Below are 17,132 nucleotides of genomic sequence, written 5' to 3' on the forward strand. Positions count from 1 at the left end.
AGGAGGAATACTGTCAATTTCTTTTTAAATTTATATCAATTAAGATCGTAGAATTATTAGAGATCTATCAAATTTTTAGTAAGATATATAATTCTCTTCTAAAATGATAGAATTCTCCATTATTGAATCAAAATTATGGGATGGAATCACTTTAAAAATTCATACTATTTACGAATTCCACACCATTTTTCTCCATCGAATTCATCCTCGTATGTTATTTTATTTAACTCAGCATTAACATCTAATACACAATCACTACAAGCAACTAATAAATCTTAAAAATTCCAAATATCTAAATTTTAAAACAAGAAATAAACTCTTTTTTTAAACGAGAATGGTAATAAATCCCTTTAAAAGAAAATTACTTATGATTAAATGCATGAATTTTAAGGGATTGCACATCCCCAATTCTTATCATATGTAAATTTTATTACTTGCTTAAAATATTTAAAGCTCAGCTAATTATTCACTAAAAATTCCTCATCATAATCTAGTTAAACAGCTTTAAGTGATAAGGAAATTGGAATATTTAAATTGTCGTAAAATGTTTAAATTTACTAGAACGAGAAAATTTTATTTTTGCAGGAAAAATCATAAAGTATCGAACTAACTATTTTCAAAGGAGTAAATGTAATGTAATCTGAAGTTAATTTCATATTACTTTATAATTGATTTTCATAATTAAAAGATACATTATCAACTTAATCTAGTAAATAAGCAATTTAACCATCAAAATTAACATTTTCGAAAACTTCTTCTAATTATTAAATGACAATTTCAATATTTGTTTCTGCTTAAAAATATCTCGCTAATATTTAAGAGATCTAACCAATTGAAGGTGAAAAATTTAGATTTTATATAGCCAAAAACTAATAATATTCATAATCTGAACAAATAAACTCAGATCTGGGCCTAGATTAAATTTAAAATAAGTTAGGCTTGACTTTTGTAAATTCAAGATACTTATCAAGTTTGTTTGAGACTCTATTGTCTTTAAAGAAAAATACTGAGTTTGTTGTCAGTAACCACTTTAGCTGGTATGTTTCTGTTTTAGTAACCAAAAATGAATCTCCAGATGTAGTAGATGCTAATATTTAGCTTTAATCAAGTAATTATGGATGTGTATAAAAAGGTTCCGGGAGATCGGCAATACAGACATTCTGCCCTTATTCAAAAATTACGGATTACATTATTGGAAAGGTATATCACTTAACTTTTTCATGTACTAAATCAGCCAATATTTAATGTCCTTCTTCTGAAAAATGAATTCCGTCATCGCCAAGTATGTTTAAGTCTTTCAGATCAATTAATTCTGCATTAATTTAGTCAATATTTTTTCTAAACAGTCGTTCATTTTCTTATGTATCTTTAAAACAATCCCAAAACCCTCCTAGCTTTTAGTATTCAATACCAGGATGAATTATAAAATAGTTTTTAGCATTATATGAGGCGTCAAAAAATAAATTGATCGCTAAAATAACATCTGAATAAAGAATTTCTCTTAAGTCGTTTAAACCAATTAATAATATGCATATTTTAGGTTAAATAGTAATAATTTACTTATACAATTCCAATGATTTCGTTGCAAAACGACCTGGCTATCCATCCGATACAATTTTGCTGGAAATTTTTGTCTACAATATATTTGTCCAAATCTTAGCTTTTGGATAAAGTGCCATAGCATTTGGTTTCCATCCAGCCACATTAGAGTCACCAAATATACATATCATTTTTTGATAATGTAATATATTATAATTTTATAAATATGACAAATACAACTAGAAATATATTTTGATATAATATTCATAAAATTTAAAAATCCCCACTTTATTGCAAATGACTGCATCAAGTACTAATTAACAATTTGAGATCTCTCTTAGTTCTACTATTGTATCTAATCTTGTGGTGGCTATTATTGTTATGCTTATTTTCCCCCTAATTAGATATTTTTTCCCATCTATTTACTCACCATTGCATTATCTTCCTCATAAAAATACAGGCCCAATAGGAGAAATATTTTGGTATATTGATATGTTCAAATAACCTTTATCTGTTTTTGCTTAGAGAGGAAATCTTACGTTAATATTTGCTTTATTTTAAAATCTTTTACTATTGTTGTTTACCTTCATTGCGCTTATTTCTGCATTATTTTTAATACCAGCATATTATACTGGAACGGATTAATAATTTAACTCTCATTATTTAACAATATGGTCAAAAATGTCTCTATAACATCTTGAAGAGGGTTCAATTTTAGTTCTAGTATCTATAATATCTTGTGTTTTAATTACATTATCAGTTTTATTCTTTTACTAATAATTTGTTTTAGTTTATATACATTTTAGATAGAAAACATTTAAAAGAGTTATTCCTTAAAACTTTGTAGTTATGCTTAGCAACTTACCTCCAGATGTTGACAAATATGATGAACTTAAAACTATGATAGATCCAATATCTCAAGGAGTAATGAAAATATTACCTATACCACCTAATTCAAGATAATTAACTTTAAAGGCAAATAAGCTTAAAAGTATTTCAAGGAAAATCATATAGATGAAATATCATTAATAAAAATTATCTAGTTAGATTTTAGAAGCTAAGGCAAGATATCACCTTCAAAAATCTAGCGATAAGGGGTAATTCAAAAAAGAAACTCTTAAACTTATAGCAAAATTCAATAATTATGGTAAAGATATATTAAAGGAAATTCTCAAACAAAAAAAGATTAAAAAGGATATCACAATAGATTTACATAAATTAGGTATTAAAGCAGATTATTTTTAAGTTGACGGTGTCTATCCTCCACATCTTCCATAATAAATTGAAGAATGTTTTATTGTATTACGTAGAAATTAAGAACCAATGTAAAATGCTTTCTAAATTGAAAAGTATCTCAATACCTAACAAAAAAGATAGATTAAATAGCTTTATTTATATTCTAGTGATAATAAGGTTGAAAAAAAATAAAAAATTGGATCATATGCTTTTTTAATTTGTAAAAGTCAGTAAATCGCAGCTGAAAAATATACAACTCTTATTGATACTGATGCTAAACGCCCTGAGGCATCTATTGCTCCAGCTGTATCTGATATAAATTGGACAAATCTTTCAATTTCTACAAAATCTAGAAAGTACCGTATGTTTGGTTTTATTTTAGCACTTTTAGTTTTATTTGTGGTATATTTTTTTGTTTAGGCGCTTATCATGAGAGAGTTGTAGAAAATTTCAGATGATTGGGTACTAGCGATTTATTCCGGGATATGCAGATTTAATTGTCCTACATTAACTATATAAACTTTATAGTCACAAGTACTAGGTATATGTGGTATATGTCATAAGGTATCAACTATGTTAGTAACTTTTCTTCCTACTATTGTCAATGCATTGCTTATGAGCTTATTGCCTATCTTGCTGTCTTTTACCATTGATATTTTAGGATTGGCTTCGAAATAAGACGCTAACGAATTAATGTACAATATCTTATTTCTGTTTTTAATTTTAATATAAGGAATTGTTTAAATTGTACTCCCTACTGCTATTCAGCCTGAAACAGGGTCTTTTAATATTGATTAAGTAGTCACCTTTTCAATTTCATAGTTTTTTACATAATTAGGACAAAATCTTCCAAATTAGACATTTGTTTTCATTAATTACATTATTTCAAAATATTTCTTATTTCCAGTTATTGGTCTCTTTAATTTTCCAGTAGTAATATAAAATATTATATATAGAATTGTTTCCAAAAATGCATTAGAACTAGTGGAAAATTTGAAAAAATCAACATTCAATTATCCAAAGTAATTAGCATATATAACACATATGTTTGTTGTTGGATTTATTTTTGCAATTATTGCGCCATTCACTAACATTATTGTGCTATTTACATTTATTATGATGGTTATTACTGATAGATACCATGTGCTTTATATTGCGGGGCCTTCTCCATCAACTGAGTTAACTCCATAATCAACTCTCATAAAATCAGTATCCTCAAACATATTTATTGGACTGATTTTTATGTAAATCAGTACGTTTGCTTTCTTACTTTAATACTAAGGAACTATTTATCTATTAGGGCTAATAGTTATTGCAGTTTGTTTTGCAGGATCTGTGGCCTATAAAATTTAATTCGATAAAAGATATAAGAGAAGCTTAATTGAATTAGCCAGAGGTAATTATATAGATAAAAGCTCTTTAACAATTAATCCAGCAAGCAACTATAATGGTTATGAAGATAATACAGAGAATATTAAGGGGCAGTCCCGATTAGAGAAAACAGCAGAGAATAAAAATACTAAGTAAAATTTCTTTGATAAAATTTTAAGTACTTTCTATATTGATCTCACTGATTTGCCAGTTTCTTATACCGAGTATTAAAGTCTTACTTAAATTTCAGATTAAAGTGTTGTTTTAGATACCAGTACAAATAAAGATGTTATTTCCAACTATACTTTAAATGATTAAGATGTTGATAATATTGCCTAAGCCTACTCTCATCCATCTATTGGTTATTCTATTGGAAACTAATTAAAACTAGACTGATCTTATTAATTTATTTAATACTATATATTATCACATATAATGGATAACACGCAAAGAATAAGTTATGACTAATCGTTTTCTAAATTCAATAAAGTTATAGTGTAAAAAATATCAGTAAAAAAGAAAAGTTATAACTAGGCCGTATAAACATTCTAACCATTTTAAACCTCAATTGATCAAATAATAAATTCTCAAATAAAAATAATTGAAGAACTCTCTGAAAAATTTCCAGACGAGCCTTTTAATACTAAATAAACACCCAAATAGATTATGAACTCTTATCAAAATCAATTTAATACAAAATAATAGACTTCTATCTGTGAACCTACATTTAATTAAAAATTTGTTCCCAAATAATATAATTCTGTTTATAATAAAACCTATACAACAACCCTAGAAGATTTTATTAGAGCTAAATAAATATCTGACATTTTAGTGCCTTCTGAGTCAAATTATTAGAGAATCATAAAAACGTGGAGGAAAATTAATAAGAAGTGATCATTTTTTATTTTTTCCCAGTCTTTTAAACCAATCTGGAGCCTATTCATATTAATCAAATAGATACATTTAACTTTACAATCTATTACCATTTATAGAGTCGAATTTATTCATGAATTCTACAAATTTTGATCTATTTAATTCAGATTCTATTGCTGTCATTTATAAATTTTAAAACTATTCCATATTAATATCTACTGATACAGCTGATTATCTAGTTAAACAAAGAGGTTTTCTAGTTTTTTATTTTAAGATAAAATCTTTTGCTTCTTTATTGTTAAATTAAAGCAAATTATTAATAGGTATATTTGTAAATTTCTTTTTACATACTTGATTTTATACTGTTTTTCTAACCTTGGAGCTAGAAAATTATTTATCAAAATAGGAATAAAGTTCAGAATTATAAACAGGCTTAGGCTGAACAGGATACTTAAATCAACTATTATGATCCATTTTATTTTACTACATATGTTCTAATATATAATTAACTCACTTATTATCTTTTTTTATAATCCATACCGTCAGGAACTTTTACCTACCTTACCTAGAGTGTTCATAGACTTCACATTAATAATTCGTTGATTCCAACTAATTATCATTGATAAAAATATCTCTCGCATACTTTACAAATAATTTAAATATTTTTTATATGTGTAGTTTTGGAATACTTTTAGGTAGTATTTGGCAAGATTAAACTCTATTTCTACCTAAATTTTTAATTAAACGCCTATATTTCTAACCACCAATAGTTAACCTTAATAGGTCAAAACTTGTACGGTCATAGTTTTCTCCACCCCAAGGAGGTGCCATGCAGACAAAATCAAAATTTTTCATTGAAGTTTTAAATGCATCGCCTGCAACTAAAGTCAATCTCTATTAATTAATAACATTTGCTTAAATCATTTCACAGCGTTAGCAATTGATTTCCACTGCTACGACATTAAATTATTATGTTAAAATATTTGTTAAGGCACCAGCTCCAGCAAACAATTCTAAAATATACTTCGCTTTCATCTTCTTAATTTTATCTGCAATAAATAATGAAATTTAATCAGGGTTTATCGAATAAAGCATTTCATTATCCAAAGCTAATATTCTGTCTGTAAACTAATTAAGCTATCTATAATATGAATTATTTGATAGTAGAAGATAAGAATAATGAAACTTATAATTTTTTATAATGATTTATCTTAGTAAAGAACTTTGTAAAATTCTATCCATTTTAAAGTGGAAATAAAAATCATCACTCTTAGTAAACATACCATAAAAATAATGTTGCAACAAAATCTTTACCCTTAAAAACATCTGAAAGTAAATTATCTGTATCGGAATTCCACATTGACCTTGTTGCTAAACGCATTCCTTAACCGGCCAACTAATTTACATAACACTAGAAAACTAATTTATATCTGTGCCCTAACTTAATATCAGTGTTGTTAGATGAGTTGATTTTGTTTTATAACATTGCACAGCAGTCACGGCATTTCTAGCCAGCAGAAGTCTAATCATAAGACCATTTAGAAAACTATTCATTAAGTGTAAATGTAACCAATTCTTTATAATTCAAAATATCTAGCTTTTATACGGGGTCAGGATTATAGAGTTGTTGATCCATCTTAATTTGCGGAATGTGAAAATATTTAATAATATTTATATATTATATTATATTCTGAACTATGAATATAATGTATAATAATAATACTATAATACCTTGTATGGTCTTTAACATTCCTCTTTCCATTCCAAAATGACTACAAAGCTAGATGTCCAAAAAAATAAGCATGTAAAAGCATCAAAGATTTAAAAGCATGAATCCGACATCATGACTACTGATGAATTTAAGGATTAAATGCTTGCACCATTTTTAATAGAAAAACTATAGGAATAAGGAAAATCATTCTTAACTAAAGTATAATAAATTGCCATTTAACCTATTTTAGCAGGTAAAGATGTAGCAGTGAAGGCAAAAACTGGATCAGGCAAGTCATTGGCGTTTATTTTACCGGCTTTAGATACACTTTATAGAGCAGGTATGAAGCCAAGAAACGGTACAGGTGTTATTATAATTACACCAACAAGAGAGCTGGCTATCTAACTTTATGATATTGGAAAAGAACTTTCTCAAGGATAGATAACAGTGGGATTAGCTGTAGGTGGTACTTCGAAAGTTAAAGAAGAACAACGGTTGGTTGCTGGTGCATCATTGGTTATTGGCACTCCTGGTAGACTAAGAGATCATTTAATGAATACATAGGGCTGGAAAACTAGTAACCTATTTTAATTAATTTTAGATGAAGCAGATATGCTTTTAGACTATGGCTTTGAAGAAGAGTTAGCATCAGTTTTAAAATTACTTCCAGCCCAGTAAACAAGATAAACATGTCTTTTTTCTGCCACTCTTTCATCTAGGGTTTTAGGAATTAAAAATTTGACACTTAAACAAGATCATTTAAAATTAGATGCTGATCCTCTTACTAAAACTAAGACTCGAATTAATTTTGAATAAGGATATATTATTTGTGCCCCTGAATTACGCTTTTTAGTATTATATACTTTCTTAAAAAAGAAAAAATCCTAAAAAATTATGGTTTTTATGTCCACTTGTGCAGCTGTTTAATTTTATAGTGAATTTCTTAAATATGTTGGTATGGAGAGTGTGATGTCTATTCAAGGAAAGTTAAAATAATCTGATCGATTAAAAGCATATTCTTAGTTTATTGCTATAGATGCTGGAATACTAATTTGTACTAATGTAGCTGCGCGTGGGCTTGATATTCCAGAAGTTGATTATGTTGTTTAATTTGATCCTCCTGAATCAGTAGAGTCATATATCCATAGAGCTGGTAGAGCATGTAGAGGTGATAGTACTAATAAAGGTACTGGTGTGTTGTTTTTGATGGAACATGAAAGAGCATTTGTTGATGTTTTAGTTGGTGCAAGTGTTCCTATGTTAGAATTCGAATTTCCAATGAAAGCAATTTTGAATGTTTCTGAAGAGTTTAAAAGCGTTATCTCAACAAATTATTATTTACTAAAAAGTGCATAGGAAGCATTTAAATCATTCATCGCTGCTTATGCGTCTTTGGGAATAAAATCTATTTTCGATCTAATTAAAATAGACTTGTAAAAGCTAGCATAAAGTTTCGGGCTACCATCTGCTCCTCGCGTCGATTAGGTGATATAAATGTATAAAGCCCGAAGAAAAGCTGATGAAAGAAAATCTAGAATGTCTGATAAAAAATAGTCTAGCAATTAATTCTAAGATAAAGACGAAATAAGTTAGGATGAAAAGGTGGATGAAAAGTGATAATTATACCATTTTATGTATAGTATTATTTCTTTTCATTTTATAAAATGCTTTTTGTGGAACCTTATCCTTATGTATATGCTACATATGTTAAATAGAGATGGCTTGGAAAATCATTATTATTCATTCTTATTTAAGAATTTTCTGACTATAGTGCTGAATATTTTAATGTGGCAATGAAAAATGGAATTATTAAACTATTAAGAAGAGGAATACTTATTTCAAATTAGGAAGACATAATTATTAAAGATTTAGATATTATTATTCATTTTGTGCATAGGCATGAGTCACCGGTATTTGAGTAACCCACAATTACAGATTCTTAATTGACAATTAATAATAATATTATATAATTAGTATATAAACCTTCTGGGATGCCTGTACATCCTTCATCACATTACTAGAAAAACTCTCTCATAAATCATATAAATGGAAAATTTATCAACCGTCTAGATAAACTAGTTGCAGGATCTATGTTGTGCTGCAAGGATGCACAAACTGCAGAACAAGTTTCAATATTATTTTAAAATAGAGATGTTATTAAAATTTATGTTGCACAAGTTAATAATTTGGGTAATTTAAATGGTATATATGCAGTGTTTAATAAAATTTTAGAAGGAGACTAAATAAATGAAAGAAGTTGCGAATAAGGCGATTTTATTTTAAAATTAGAGTCTCATGAATAATACTTGTAATTAAAAGAATAAAAATATCATTCATTAAGTATAATTTAAGTTGATAACAATTCAGCGTTGTGTTATCCAGTTACTGGTAGAACACACTAATTAAGAATACATCTTCAAGAACTAAATTGTCCAATAATAAATGATCCATTATATGGAGGACTAAAAGAAGAATTACTAAAATAAATACATCATATTAGTCCATAGCAAACTGGGTTTGATTTTCATAAAGATGAATTCGAAGTTTTACTAAGAGAAAGATTATCATAGATTAAAGGATTAAAATATTTAAATATTGATAACATCATGAATTAATTCAATTTTCCAGAAAATGTTAAATGTTGGTAGTGTGGTTAAATGTCAAAAGTTCAATAAACTGATTAAATTTTTAGAGAAACGAACGGCAGATATAATATTATTAATCCTTATAGTTTTATTTAGAAAAGAATAGATTTATAATGTGTATTTTATTATATTAATTATACTAAAGTATAAGGATGTCTACCTGAGTGGTTCCCAGGAAATTATGAAGTCTTATAGAAAAAATTACTAGACTTATTAATTTAGTGAAATAAAAGTTATTGGTTACAGTACTATATAGTGGTGAACATTATAATTTTTTAAGTTTTTATATTAAGATCTAGAATAAATAATTTGATATCAAGTATTATCGTATTACGGTACGATTTTTATAGAAAACTATTTATATAAGCTGTACGGTTCTATCAATAATTACATGACCAAAACTTATTCCATTTATAATTTATTTTGATTAATTTACTATATTTTTATTGAAATACCTTTCGTTAAAGTTTATTAAATATCTAATTTTTACCACTTCTTTAATGACTTAATTATCATACTTTTAAAGAAGTGAAGATTATGGAAAGTCAACATTTTCAGCACTAGCAACTAATTTTTGTTAATCCCCTAAAATGAATGAAAAAACATCAGAACTGGTATTTGAAAATACACCTATTTCAATATTATCATTAGATAAACAATTTCCATTAACTGTATATTAAGACGACATCCCAGCTATTATAATATCCTTAAGTGAGTGTAGCTCTATGGCACATATTCTGTAAAGGCAGGATATTCTTACTTCTCTTTCTTAGGCCTAGTTCCCAATTTAAAAATTTCTGCATGAAAAATTCCCAAAAACTGTTAACGACTTAATCGAATGCCTGTGCGCGTAAACAGAGTTCATCAACGAAGAAGTAGGCATCCTAGACAACGATTTCCATCAAACATTCTAAAATCTTTTGAACGAGATCGCCGATCTCGATTTCAACGAATCTGAACGTAACCAGCTCATTGACGATATATACGTCCAAAAAGTCAATAGAGAATACTTTTTCGTCGAAAAGCTCTTCCAGGAACTCAAAACGAAACAATGCCTAATGTTGCCGTTTCTGCAACGCTTTGGCCACTCACCAGGCCACGTGACCACCTTGTACAAAAACTGCCCTTTTTTGCTCGGCCAGGGTGACTATTTGGTGATTAGGTAAGATTTTTCACAGCGGCTTTCATCTTTATAGCCAGCAACCGCCCATGAACTCGCAATTTCGTGCTCTGGTCAGAAGATCCTTTCTCAATCACTGAAATCGGAAAATTTGATCTTCGAGGACGTCAGAATCTGTGATTTGCAAAGCATTAAGCAGCTAACTTTCGGAAGTCAGAAAATCAAAATTTCGATTGTGGAAGGGGATTAGAAAAGCTACGAATTCGCCTGCAAGGATGTTTTTGATGCCAAATAGTACTTTTTGATTGCAAATTTGGGCAGATTGGTGATCAACGACCAGAAGAGACTTATTCCGGGGCAATACGAAGTTTAGGGCTCTGATGTTGTCTCCGGTACCGTTACAATCGGGATGTTGAGCGACAAGAGTCCTGGAATTGTACTGATTGGTATCGATTGAGATTTTTGTTATATCATTTAGACCCATAAAAATGAAGATGAGTTAAAATCATGCATTCTGGCTTGATTTCGTAGCTGCATGTACAGCATATTTACTTTATACTCTAATTAATATGTGTCTAAAAATTGCTATATTTCATGTAATTATTTTTATAAGTAATAAAATTTATATGTGAAAAGAATTAGTTTTTATCAGACCACTTCTTAATGACGGAAGTAGTAAATGTATTTCCCACAGATTTTAATGAAAATTTTGAAAGATAAGCTGTTAACTCTTCGTAAACATTGAAATAACCTATATTATTGATTCCTGGAGTTTGCGGTAGCAAACTTGTTGCTAGAAATAAAATAAGTAAACAGTCCGAGTACGCGTGGATTAATACTTCATTTTTACCTTTTTCTCCGTCTTCAAAAGCAGCTGAGTATTTATGGGGGTATAATAACGAAAATTTCGAATACGTTAGTTTTCTTAATGATTATGTTGATGTAGAAGCTATTCCTGGTGAGAAGGGTTGCGATCGTTTGTTAGATATAGGCATATTAGATGTTAAATATTTTGAAAATGTAAACATTGGTAAATACTTTGGTCCAATGATATAATACTTAGTAACTAAATTAGGATACTAGCTGGGCGTTAACCTTTTTGCTTTCTCATATGATTGGAGATAATCACCTCATATAGGTATCATTTAAGACTAGTTACATAGTCTCATTCAAGAAATTAAAAAACTAACTAGCAGTAAAATTTAAATTATTGCTCATTCTATGGGTGGTGTTATTACAGATACCTATATTAAATTGCATCCAAAAACATGGTATGAAGATATTTCAAAATTTATTGCACTTGGTGTTCCATTTGATGGTTGTGGTGGATTATCATTAGAAGGCATTTTAATGGGATATACACTTAAGCTTCCAATTCCGAAATGTACTGCAAAGGTCATGTAGGCTTCGTGTGGTTCAGCAGCATGTCTCCATTAGAAGAAGACTGGATACTCATCAGTTACGCCTTGTATATTCATTAAAAAATTATTTGAAGATTAAAAAAATTATGAAGATGAAGTTTAGACAAAAGAGGATTCTGGTATATTATCTAAACTCAAGCTTAAATTTAAACAACAAAAAGATGAACATTTAGTAGTTGAATTTAATGATAGTTTATATTACACCGGGGAAATACCTGATGTAGCTTTCATAATAGCTAAAAAATGTTTTGAGGAAAAAGGAACAGATTTTCGTAATGCTAAAGAAACATATTTAAAACTTCAAAAATGTTCAAAACGAGGAGCTATTATTATAAATGGTTGGCTCAGCCCTGTTATTAACGTTACAAAGACTGCATAGGTATTGAATACCCCGGATTAAATTTTAGAAAATGATTTTAAAAAAGGGGTGTGCAATATATAAGATCTTAACAGAACTGACTTTTCATGGGAATGTTATTCTGTATGGTCTGATGCAGAAATGAGTGGTCGGAGGACCCATTTTTAACATAAAAATATTAAATTTAATTCAGCATAAGCAAAATTTGATGAATAAATTTATGATTTTATAAATAATACTAACGAAATTATCGTTGAAAATTCTAAGTTTAATTTAAGAGAGTATGCATCTGGATTATAATACTATAGATTATTATAGCAAACACATGAGCCTGTTCCACAAAATATTAATAGTAATTCATAAATGAATTCATGTATGTCTGGTACAAATTTTGGGTAAGTTGGACCTTGGGCTACTATAAATACACCATAGCTGCTCGAAGAATAATCTATATTTTAGTTATTAGATTTAATTCATCCTGACGATATGTTTGAGTCATTCTTGTTTAAAGCAGACAAACAGCTATATAATGACTTGGGAAATTCACGATCGTTACCAATAAATATTTCTGATCATTCAAATTTTAGATTTTACTCCATTTCTGGTTCAAAAGTTGACACTCCGTTACATCTAGTATATTCAAAGCCTGTTAGAAATTATACTGAACTTCTAAATTAAAAACCAGAATATATAAATGTCGAAGGAGATGGAACAGTATTTTTAACTGGAGCATTAGGAGATGATTTTCCAGATAATGTAAGTTAACGGTATGTGTTATAGGGTGTTAAACATTTCAGTTTAATTATGGATGAGAGAGTCTGGAATTGGTTGGCGGAATGGCTTGAATGAAAAATATTATTACTTAATTTATAATTATAGCAGATACTCAATCTAAACCATAACGAACATCATAGGTTTTCCTTAAACCCTATGCTTTGCTTTAGATACCAACACGTTAAGGTATTTTTGTTTCCTAATAATTAAAATCTATATCATCAATCAACACCATTTACAAAATAACATCTAATAAACCATCATCAAGAATGCTTTCAACAAATAAAAAAGAATCCTATGAACTTATACCAACTTCTTCTAAAAAACCTTGTTTTGCTAAATGTGGTTTTCGTCTTTTAATAATTTGCTTAATTCCTTTTTTTAGTTTATCTTTGCATTATACAAAGTTATCAATTTATTTTAACAAAAAATCATAATTATATTTAACAACTTTTTCTCGTTTTTTACATTCATCATGAATATGATCCAATTATGAATTTAATCTATTAATAATAGGTGGCAACTTTCTAGTTGAAGTTTAAACTTCACTTTTCTTGTCATCTTCAATCGCTAATTACTCAGAATCAGTTTCTTCATAATATTCTGAATTTTATTAAGCTTTCCTTGGTGCATATAAAAAATCTGTTTCGATTCTTGATCTAGCTCGTTCACGTGTTTTTTCATATAATTACACTGAAAATTAAGACTTTTAAGTACGTAAAGTATTTATTGATGACGTTAACCTTTATAAATGTTCCTTATATTTAGAATTTTCATCTAATTACTTAAGTAACTTTTCTTATAAATATTTGACTGAAGACTATAGCTACTAAACATCATATGCAATAGTTGGATCGACTTCTTACTCTAAAATATTATTCTTCAATCCATGTTTAGCAACATATAATGATTATACTTCCTGTTTAATTTCATATTTTTTGTTTTTTAAGGTTGTCTCTGTTTGCTCAATCTTTTCTTCTAGTTTAGCTTGTAAAAAATGTTTATCTCCTTTAAAGTTAAACTCTGGATCACATGTTGGTTCATAAACTTATAATTTAAATATTACATGTTATTTTTACAATTCTAATCGCTGAATTTCCCTAGTATATTTTGTAATATGCGTTTACATATCAAATTCTAATAATTCTAATTGTGATTATAGTTAAATCCTGTGTTGAACTTTAGAAGTCGGTTTTGACATTTTTGTAAAGATAGATATTAAATATATTAAGTAAATAACTCACTTCAAACAATAATAATCTATTTTCCATCTTATGCTAATTCTTCTCCTATTAAACTAAACCATTGCTCACAGTTATTTCTACTTTAAACATCTTTAAATAATACATTGATATGATATTTAGCAGTATCAACAAAAGTGAATGGTGGAAAGCTTATTTTATCTACATTTCCAACTTACTACAATTTTTACATTATTTCAGTTTCATCTAATGAGATTCGTAAATTATAAATTTAACATGCTCGATTTTACTAGTGATAAATCATAGTTGTAAATTATATGCTCTCTCTTTATAAAATAACTATAGCCTAATGTATACAATCGGATTCCATAAAATACACTATAGTAGACTAAAATTTAGAAATAAAAACTGCACTAAACTAACTAAGCAATCTTTTAGCAGCCTCTATACTTGTAAAAACCTTTATTTAATGCCGTCTGACATCTTGTTCAAGGTAGCAGGCTATTTCATACGTGTTGAACAAATATAGCTTGATGGAATCTAAAGCCTTCTCAGCTGCTAAAGATGAATTAAAAAGAATATACCCAACATTCTTGATTACATAAACTGCCGCAAAACCTCTAAGGTGACAGAACATGTAATGAGCTTCCAGGGACGTCAGTTAGCAATTCAAAATTTGGATAGTTTAAAGAATAACAATTGACGTAGGTAGAGCTGGAAGAGCCTTTATATCGAATTTTGCATCTTTTTAGCAGTGAAAATAATTATTAAGGCCGTCAACTGCGTTTAGAGCATCTTCTACCGTATCAAAATCTAAGAAAACCCTAAACGGAGAAAATATACTGTATTTGGTGGGTTAAATTACAAGCCCTCGGCAAATTGCAGTAAGTGCATGCTCAGAAACAGGATAGTTTGAAGACAAGAAGATCCTCATTTTTAGGTAGATCGAAATTATTTGGTCGTTCTGGGGCTCGAACCCAGGACCTTCTGCTTATCAGACAAACGCTCTACCTACTGAGCTAAACGACCTTTGTAAAATTAAGCCTTCTAATACTAGACAAGTAGTAAAATTGTAATCTATTAAAATGGCTTTTATTGAAACACACATTAAGGAAATATTTGGAGACAATAGCGTAATATCTGTAGATTTCGATCTTATTTTCGAAAATGGTTTATTCGCCTCTCAAACGACTACCGTGCTCCTACGTCTCAGACTCAGGAATTCTTAAGGTCAGCCATCTGCAAACATGTGCGCTAAAGAAATTCTCTCAAACCTACGTGTTATTCATAATAGTATTCTTTTACCATCGCCTCTTGTCACCAGCTCCTTTGGAGCTTTCAAATTCCTAGTAACACCTACAGTCCTTAATTCATTCGAAATTGAATATGGGCTCTATCGGTATACCAAGAATATCGCAGCTATTAAAGCTTGGGAATAATCTAAAGATTATCAAATCTAAGGAAATATCGCATCCTCGAGCAATACAGTGTGGGCTCTCACCAAAGCATAAGAAAATACTAGTATTAGGATTAAATTTAGTAAAGAAAGCCAGATAGGGTATCAGATTGGTACACACGAAGTTTAGTAAATAGGAACCAGTACGGAGTTTTCAATTACCTTCTTACCCTCACTGTTGGTATGCAAAACGTCTGCATAGGAATTAAAAATTCCCATCAAGAGCTACGCGAATCTTACTATTTGCGCTAGGATTAAAAAAGATAGAATAGCAGAAGTGTTTACATAGTGATTTTCCACTTCATTTAAAATGGAACCTGAATAAAAAGTGAATCTCGATCCTATTATGCAGTGTCCCTTTTCTAAGGCGCATAAAATTGCTAAAGATAGATACTTCCATCATATCAAGGTATGCGATAAAAGGCCAGAGCTGTAACCTAGTTATACTTTCTAAATACCATTTACTACACCAGATGCACACCCAAAGCAAACCTTAACGTTAGAGGCCGCTTATCTTATTGAGGGGAAAATTTTTAAAATTATAAGCATATTCTCTTAAGAGCTAGAAATGTTTAACCAACCATTAGCTTAACTAAACCTCGAAGTTGACGTCCCTTTCCACGAATCAGTCAAGCATGCTCCATAGCTCAAGTCTTTAGCAGGGCATATACTTGATAGTATCCCAGTCACTGATCTTGTAATTGAGGGTGGGGCGGGTACCGGAATGCTATCGGCATACTTAGCATTTAAAGATAAACATATTAACACAGAAACTAAACGAAGGTTTATACTTATGGAACGAGAACGTGGGTTTAAACATAAATTTGATAGATATGTCAAATTTTGTGGAGAGTCTGTTGAGAGAGTTTTATGTGATCTTAGAGCTGTAGATTTCCAAAAATTACGATCGCATTATTCTGCATAAAACATAACTGTAATCGGGAAGCATCTATGCGGCCATGCAACAGACTGTGTTTTGAAGTGGGAGGCGGATCACTATGCTATTGCATTATGTTGTCATGCTAAAGCAGATGGGGGAGACCTTCTAGGCGTGGAATTTCTAAGGGACATGACTCCTGGCGAACTATACTAATTGTGCAGAATGACGAGTTGGTAATTTGCCTGGAAGGGTTAGGAAAGTCTAGACCTTTAATAAATTGAGAAACAAAGATTAGGGACATTCTTTCGCCAGGTGTTAGACTGTTGCAGAATTAAATGGTTGAAAATGCATAAATATTGGGTAAAACTTGTACGATATTGTTCAGAAGTAGACAGTCCAGAATGTTGGCTGATCCTGGCAGGAAAAGAGTGAACTACTAGAAATTTGGTCGTTCTGGGGCTCGAACCCAGGACCTTCTGCTTATCAGACAAACGCTCTACCTACTGAGCTAAACGACCATGGTAAATAAATTTCAAAACAAAAAAT

The 17,132-nt window shown here is 29.5% G+C and overlaps 14 protein-coding genes and 2 non-coding genes across 16 annotated transcripts; 8 read left to right on the top strand and 8 right to left on the bottom strand. All coding sequences in view use genetic code 6, as the record gives it.

Moving 5' to 3' along the window:
• Nucleotides 1-146: 146 nt before the first annotated feature.
• Nucleotides 147-1,190, bottom strand: SS50377_23165 (uncharacterized protein; the record flags this gene model as incomplete). Its single annotated transcript, XM_067907035.1, has 1 exon — nt 147-1,190. The coding sequence occupies one exon, from the start codon at nt 1,188-1,190 to the stop codon at nt 147-149; it is 1,044 nt and encodes a 347-aa protein (XP_067766303.1).
• Nucleotides 1,191-1,205: 15 nt separating this feature from the next.
• On the bottom strand, nt 1,206-1,730 carry SS50377_23166 (GDSL-like Lipase/Acylhydrolase family protein; the record flags this gene model as incomplete). The annotated part of the gene is made up of 1 exon (XM_067907036.1): nt 1,206-1,730. One exon carries the CDS (start codon nt 1,728-1,730, stop codon nt 1,206-1,208), a length of 525 nt encoding a protein of 174 aa, XP_067766304.1.
• Nucleotides 1,731-1,836: 106 nt separating this feature from the next.
• Nucleotides 1,837-4,542, top strand: SS50377_23167 (Transmembrane domain-containing protein; the record flags this gene model as incomplete). The annotated part of the gene is made up of 1 exon (XM_067907037.1): nt 1,837-4,542. One exon carries the CDS (start codon nt 1,837-1,839, stop codon nt 4,540-4,542), a length of 2,706 nt encoding a protein of 901 aa, XP_067766305.1.
• A 39-nt stretch (nt 4,543-4,581) lies between these two features.
• SS50377_23168 (uncharacterized protein) lies at nt 4,582-5,040 on the top strand (the record flags this gene model as incomplete). Its single annotated transcript, XM_067907038.1, has 1 exon — nt 4,582-5,040. The coding sequence occupies one exon, from the start codon at nt 4,582-4,584 to the stop codon at nt 5,038-5,040; it is 459 nt and encodes a 152-aa protein (XP_067766306.1).
• Nucleotides 5,041-5,529: 489 nt separating this feature from the next.
• On the bottom strand, nt 5,530-6,261 carry SS50377_23169 (putative S-adenosylmethionine-dependent methyltransferase; the record flags this gene model as incomplete). Its single annotated transcript, XM_067907039.1, has 1 exon — nt 5,530-6,261. One exon carries the CDS (start codon nt 6,259-6,261, stop codon nt 5,530-5,532), a length of 732 nt encoding a protein of 243 aa, XP_067766307.1.
• Nucleotides 6,262-6,283: 22 nt separating this feature from the next.
• SS50377_23170 (Tctex-1 family protein) lies at nt 6,284-6,655 on the bottom strand (the record flags this gene model as incomplete). The annotated part of the gene is made up of 1 exon (XM_067907040.1): nt 6,284-6,655. The coding sequence occupies one exon, from the start codon at nt 6,653-6,655 to the stop codon at nt 6,284-6,286; it is 372 nt and encodes a 123-aa protein (XP_067766308.1).
• A 132-nt stretch (nt 6,656-6,787) lies between these two features.
• On the top strand, nt 6,788-8,347 carry SS50377_23171 (ATP-dependent RNA helicase HAS1; the record flags this gene model as incomplete). The annotated part of the gene is made up of 1 exon (XM_067907041.1): nt 6,788-8,347. The coding sequence occupies one exon, from the start codon at nt 6,788-6,790 to the stop codon at nt 8,345-8,347; it is 1,560 nt and encodes a 519-aa protein (XP_067766309.1).
• A 47-nt stretch (nt 8,348-8,394) lies between these two features.
• Nucleotides 8,395-9,600, top strand: SS50377_23172 (tRNA pseudouridine32 synthase; the record flags this gene model as incomplete). The annotated part of the gene is made up of 1 exon (XM_067907042.1): nt 8,395-9,600. One exon carries the CDS (start codon nt 8,395-8,397, stop codon nt 9,598-9,600), a length of 1,206 nt encoding a protein of 401 aa, XP_067766310.1.
• Nucleotides 9,601-9,875: 275 nt separating this feature from the next.
• On the top strand, nt 9,876-10,952 carry SS50377_23173 (uncharacterized protein; the record flags this gene model as incomplete). The annotated part of the gene is made up of 1 exon (XM_067907043.1): nt 9,876-10,952. The coding sequence occupies one exon, from the start codon at nt 9,876-9,878 to the stop codon at nt 10,950-10,952; it is 1,077 nt and encodes a 358-aa protein (XP_067766311.1).
• Nucleotides 10,953-11,158: 206 nt separating this feature from the next.
• On the top strand, nt 11,159-13,123 carry SS50377_23174 (Lecithin-cholesterol acyltransferase; the record flags this gene model as incomplete). Its single annotated transcript, XM_067907044.1, has 1 exon — nt 11,159-13,123. The coding sequence occupies one exon, from the start codon at nt 11,159-11,161 to the stop codon at nt 13,121-13,123; it is 1,965 nt and encodes a 654-aa protein (XP_067766312.1).
• Nucleotides 13,124-13,160: 37 nt separating this feature from the next.
• On the bottom strand, nt 13,161-14,249 carry SS50377_23175 (uncharacterized protein; the record flags this gene model as incomplete). The annotated part of the gene is made up of 1 exon (XM_067907045.1): nt 13,161-14,249. One exon carries the CDS (start codon nt 14,247-14,249, stop codon nt 13,161-13,163), a length of 1,089 nt encoding a protein of 362 aa, XP_067766313.1.
• A 44-nt stretch (nt 14,250-14,293) lies between these two features.
• On the bottom strand, nt 14,294-15,184 carry SS50377_23176 (uncharacterized protein; the record flags this gene model as incomplete). Its single annotated transcript, XM_067907046.1, has 1 exon — nt 14,294-15,184. The coding sequence occupies one exon, from the start codon at nt 15,182-15,184 to the stop codon at nt 14,294-14,296; it is 891 nt and encodes a 296-aa protein (XP_067766314.1).
• A 22-nt stretch (nt 15,185-15,206) lies between these two features.
• Nucleotides 15,207-15,279, bottom strand: SS50377_t20030. The gene has a single exon. It is a non-coding gene; the product is annotated as a tRNA-Ile (tRNA).
• A 56-nt stretch (nt 15,280-15,335) lies between these two features.
• On the top strand, nt 15,336-15,998 carry SS50377_23177 (uncharacterized protein; the record flags this gene model as incomplete). Its single annotated transcript, XM_067907047.1, has 1 exon — nt 15,336-15,998. The coding sequence occupies one exon, from the start codon at nt 15,336-15,338 to the stop codon at nt 15,996-15,998; it is 663 nt and encodes a 220-aa protein (XP_067766315.1).
• An 18-nt stretch (nt 15,999-16,016) lies between these two features.
• On the top strand, nt 16,017-17,018 carry SS50377_23178 (Methyltransferase TRM13; the record flags this gene model as incomplete). The annotated part of the gene is made up of 1 exon (XM_067907048.1): nt 16,017-17,018. The coding sequence occupies one exon, from the start codon at nt 16,017-16,019 to the stop codon at nt 17,016-17,018; it is 1,002 nt and encodes a 333-aa protein (XP_067766316.1).
• Nucleotides 17,019-17,031: 13 nt separating this feature from the next.
• SS50377_t20029 lies at nt 17,032-17,104 on the bottom strand. The gene has a single exon. It is a non-coding gene; the product is annotated as a tRNA-Ile (tRNA).
• Nucleotides 17,105-17,132: the final 28 nt, after the last annotated feature.

The sequence above is a fragment of the Spironucleus salmonicida genome, chromosome 3 (assembly GCF_000497125.1).
Source record: "Spironucleus salmonicida strain ATCC 50377 chromosome 3, whole genome shotgun sequence".
In the NCBI taxonomy this organism is placed as follows: Eukaryota; Fornicata; order Diplomonadida; family Hexamitidae; genus Spironucleus; species Spironucleus salmonicida.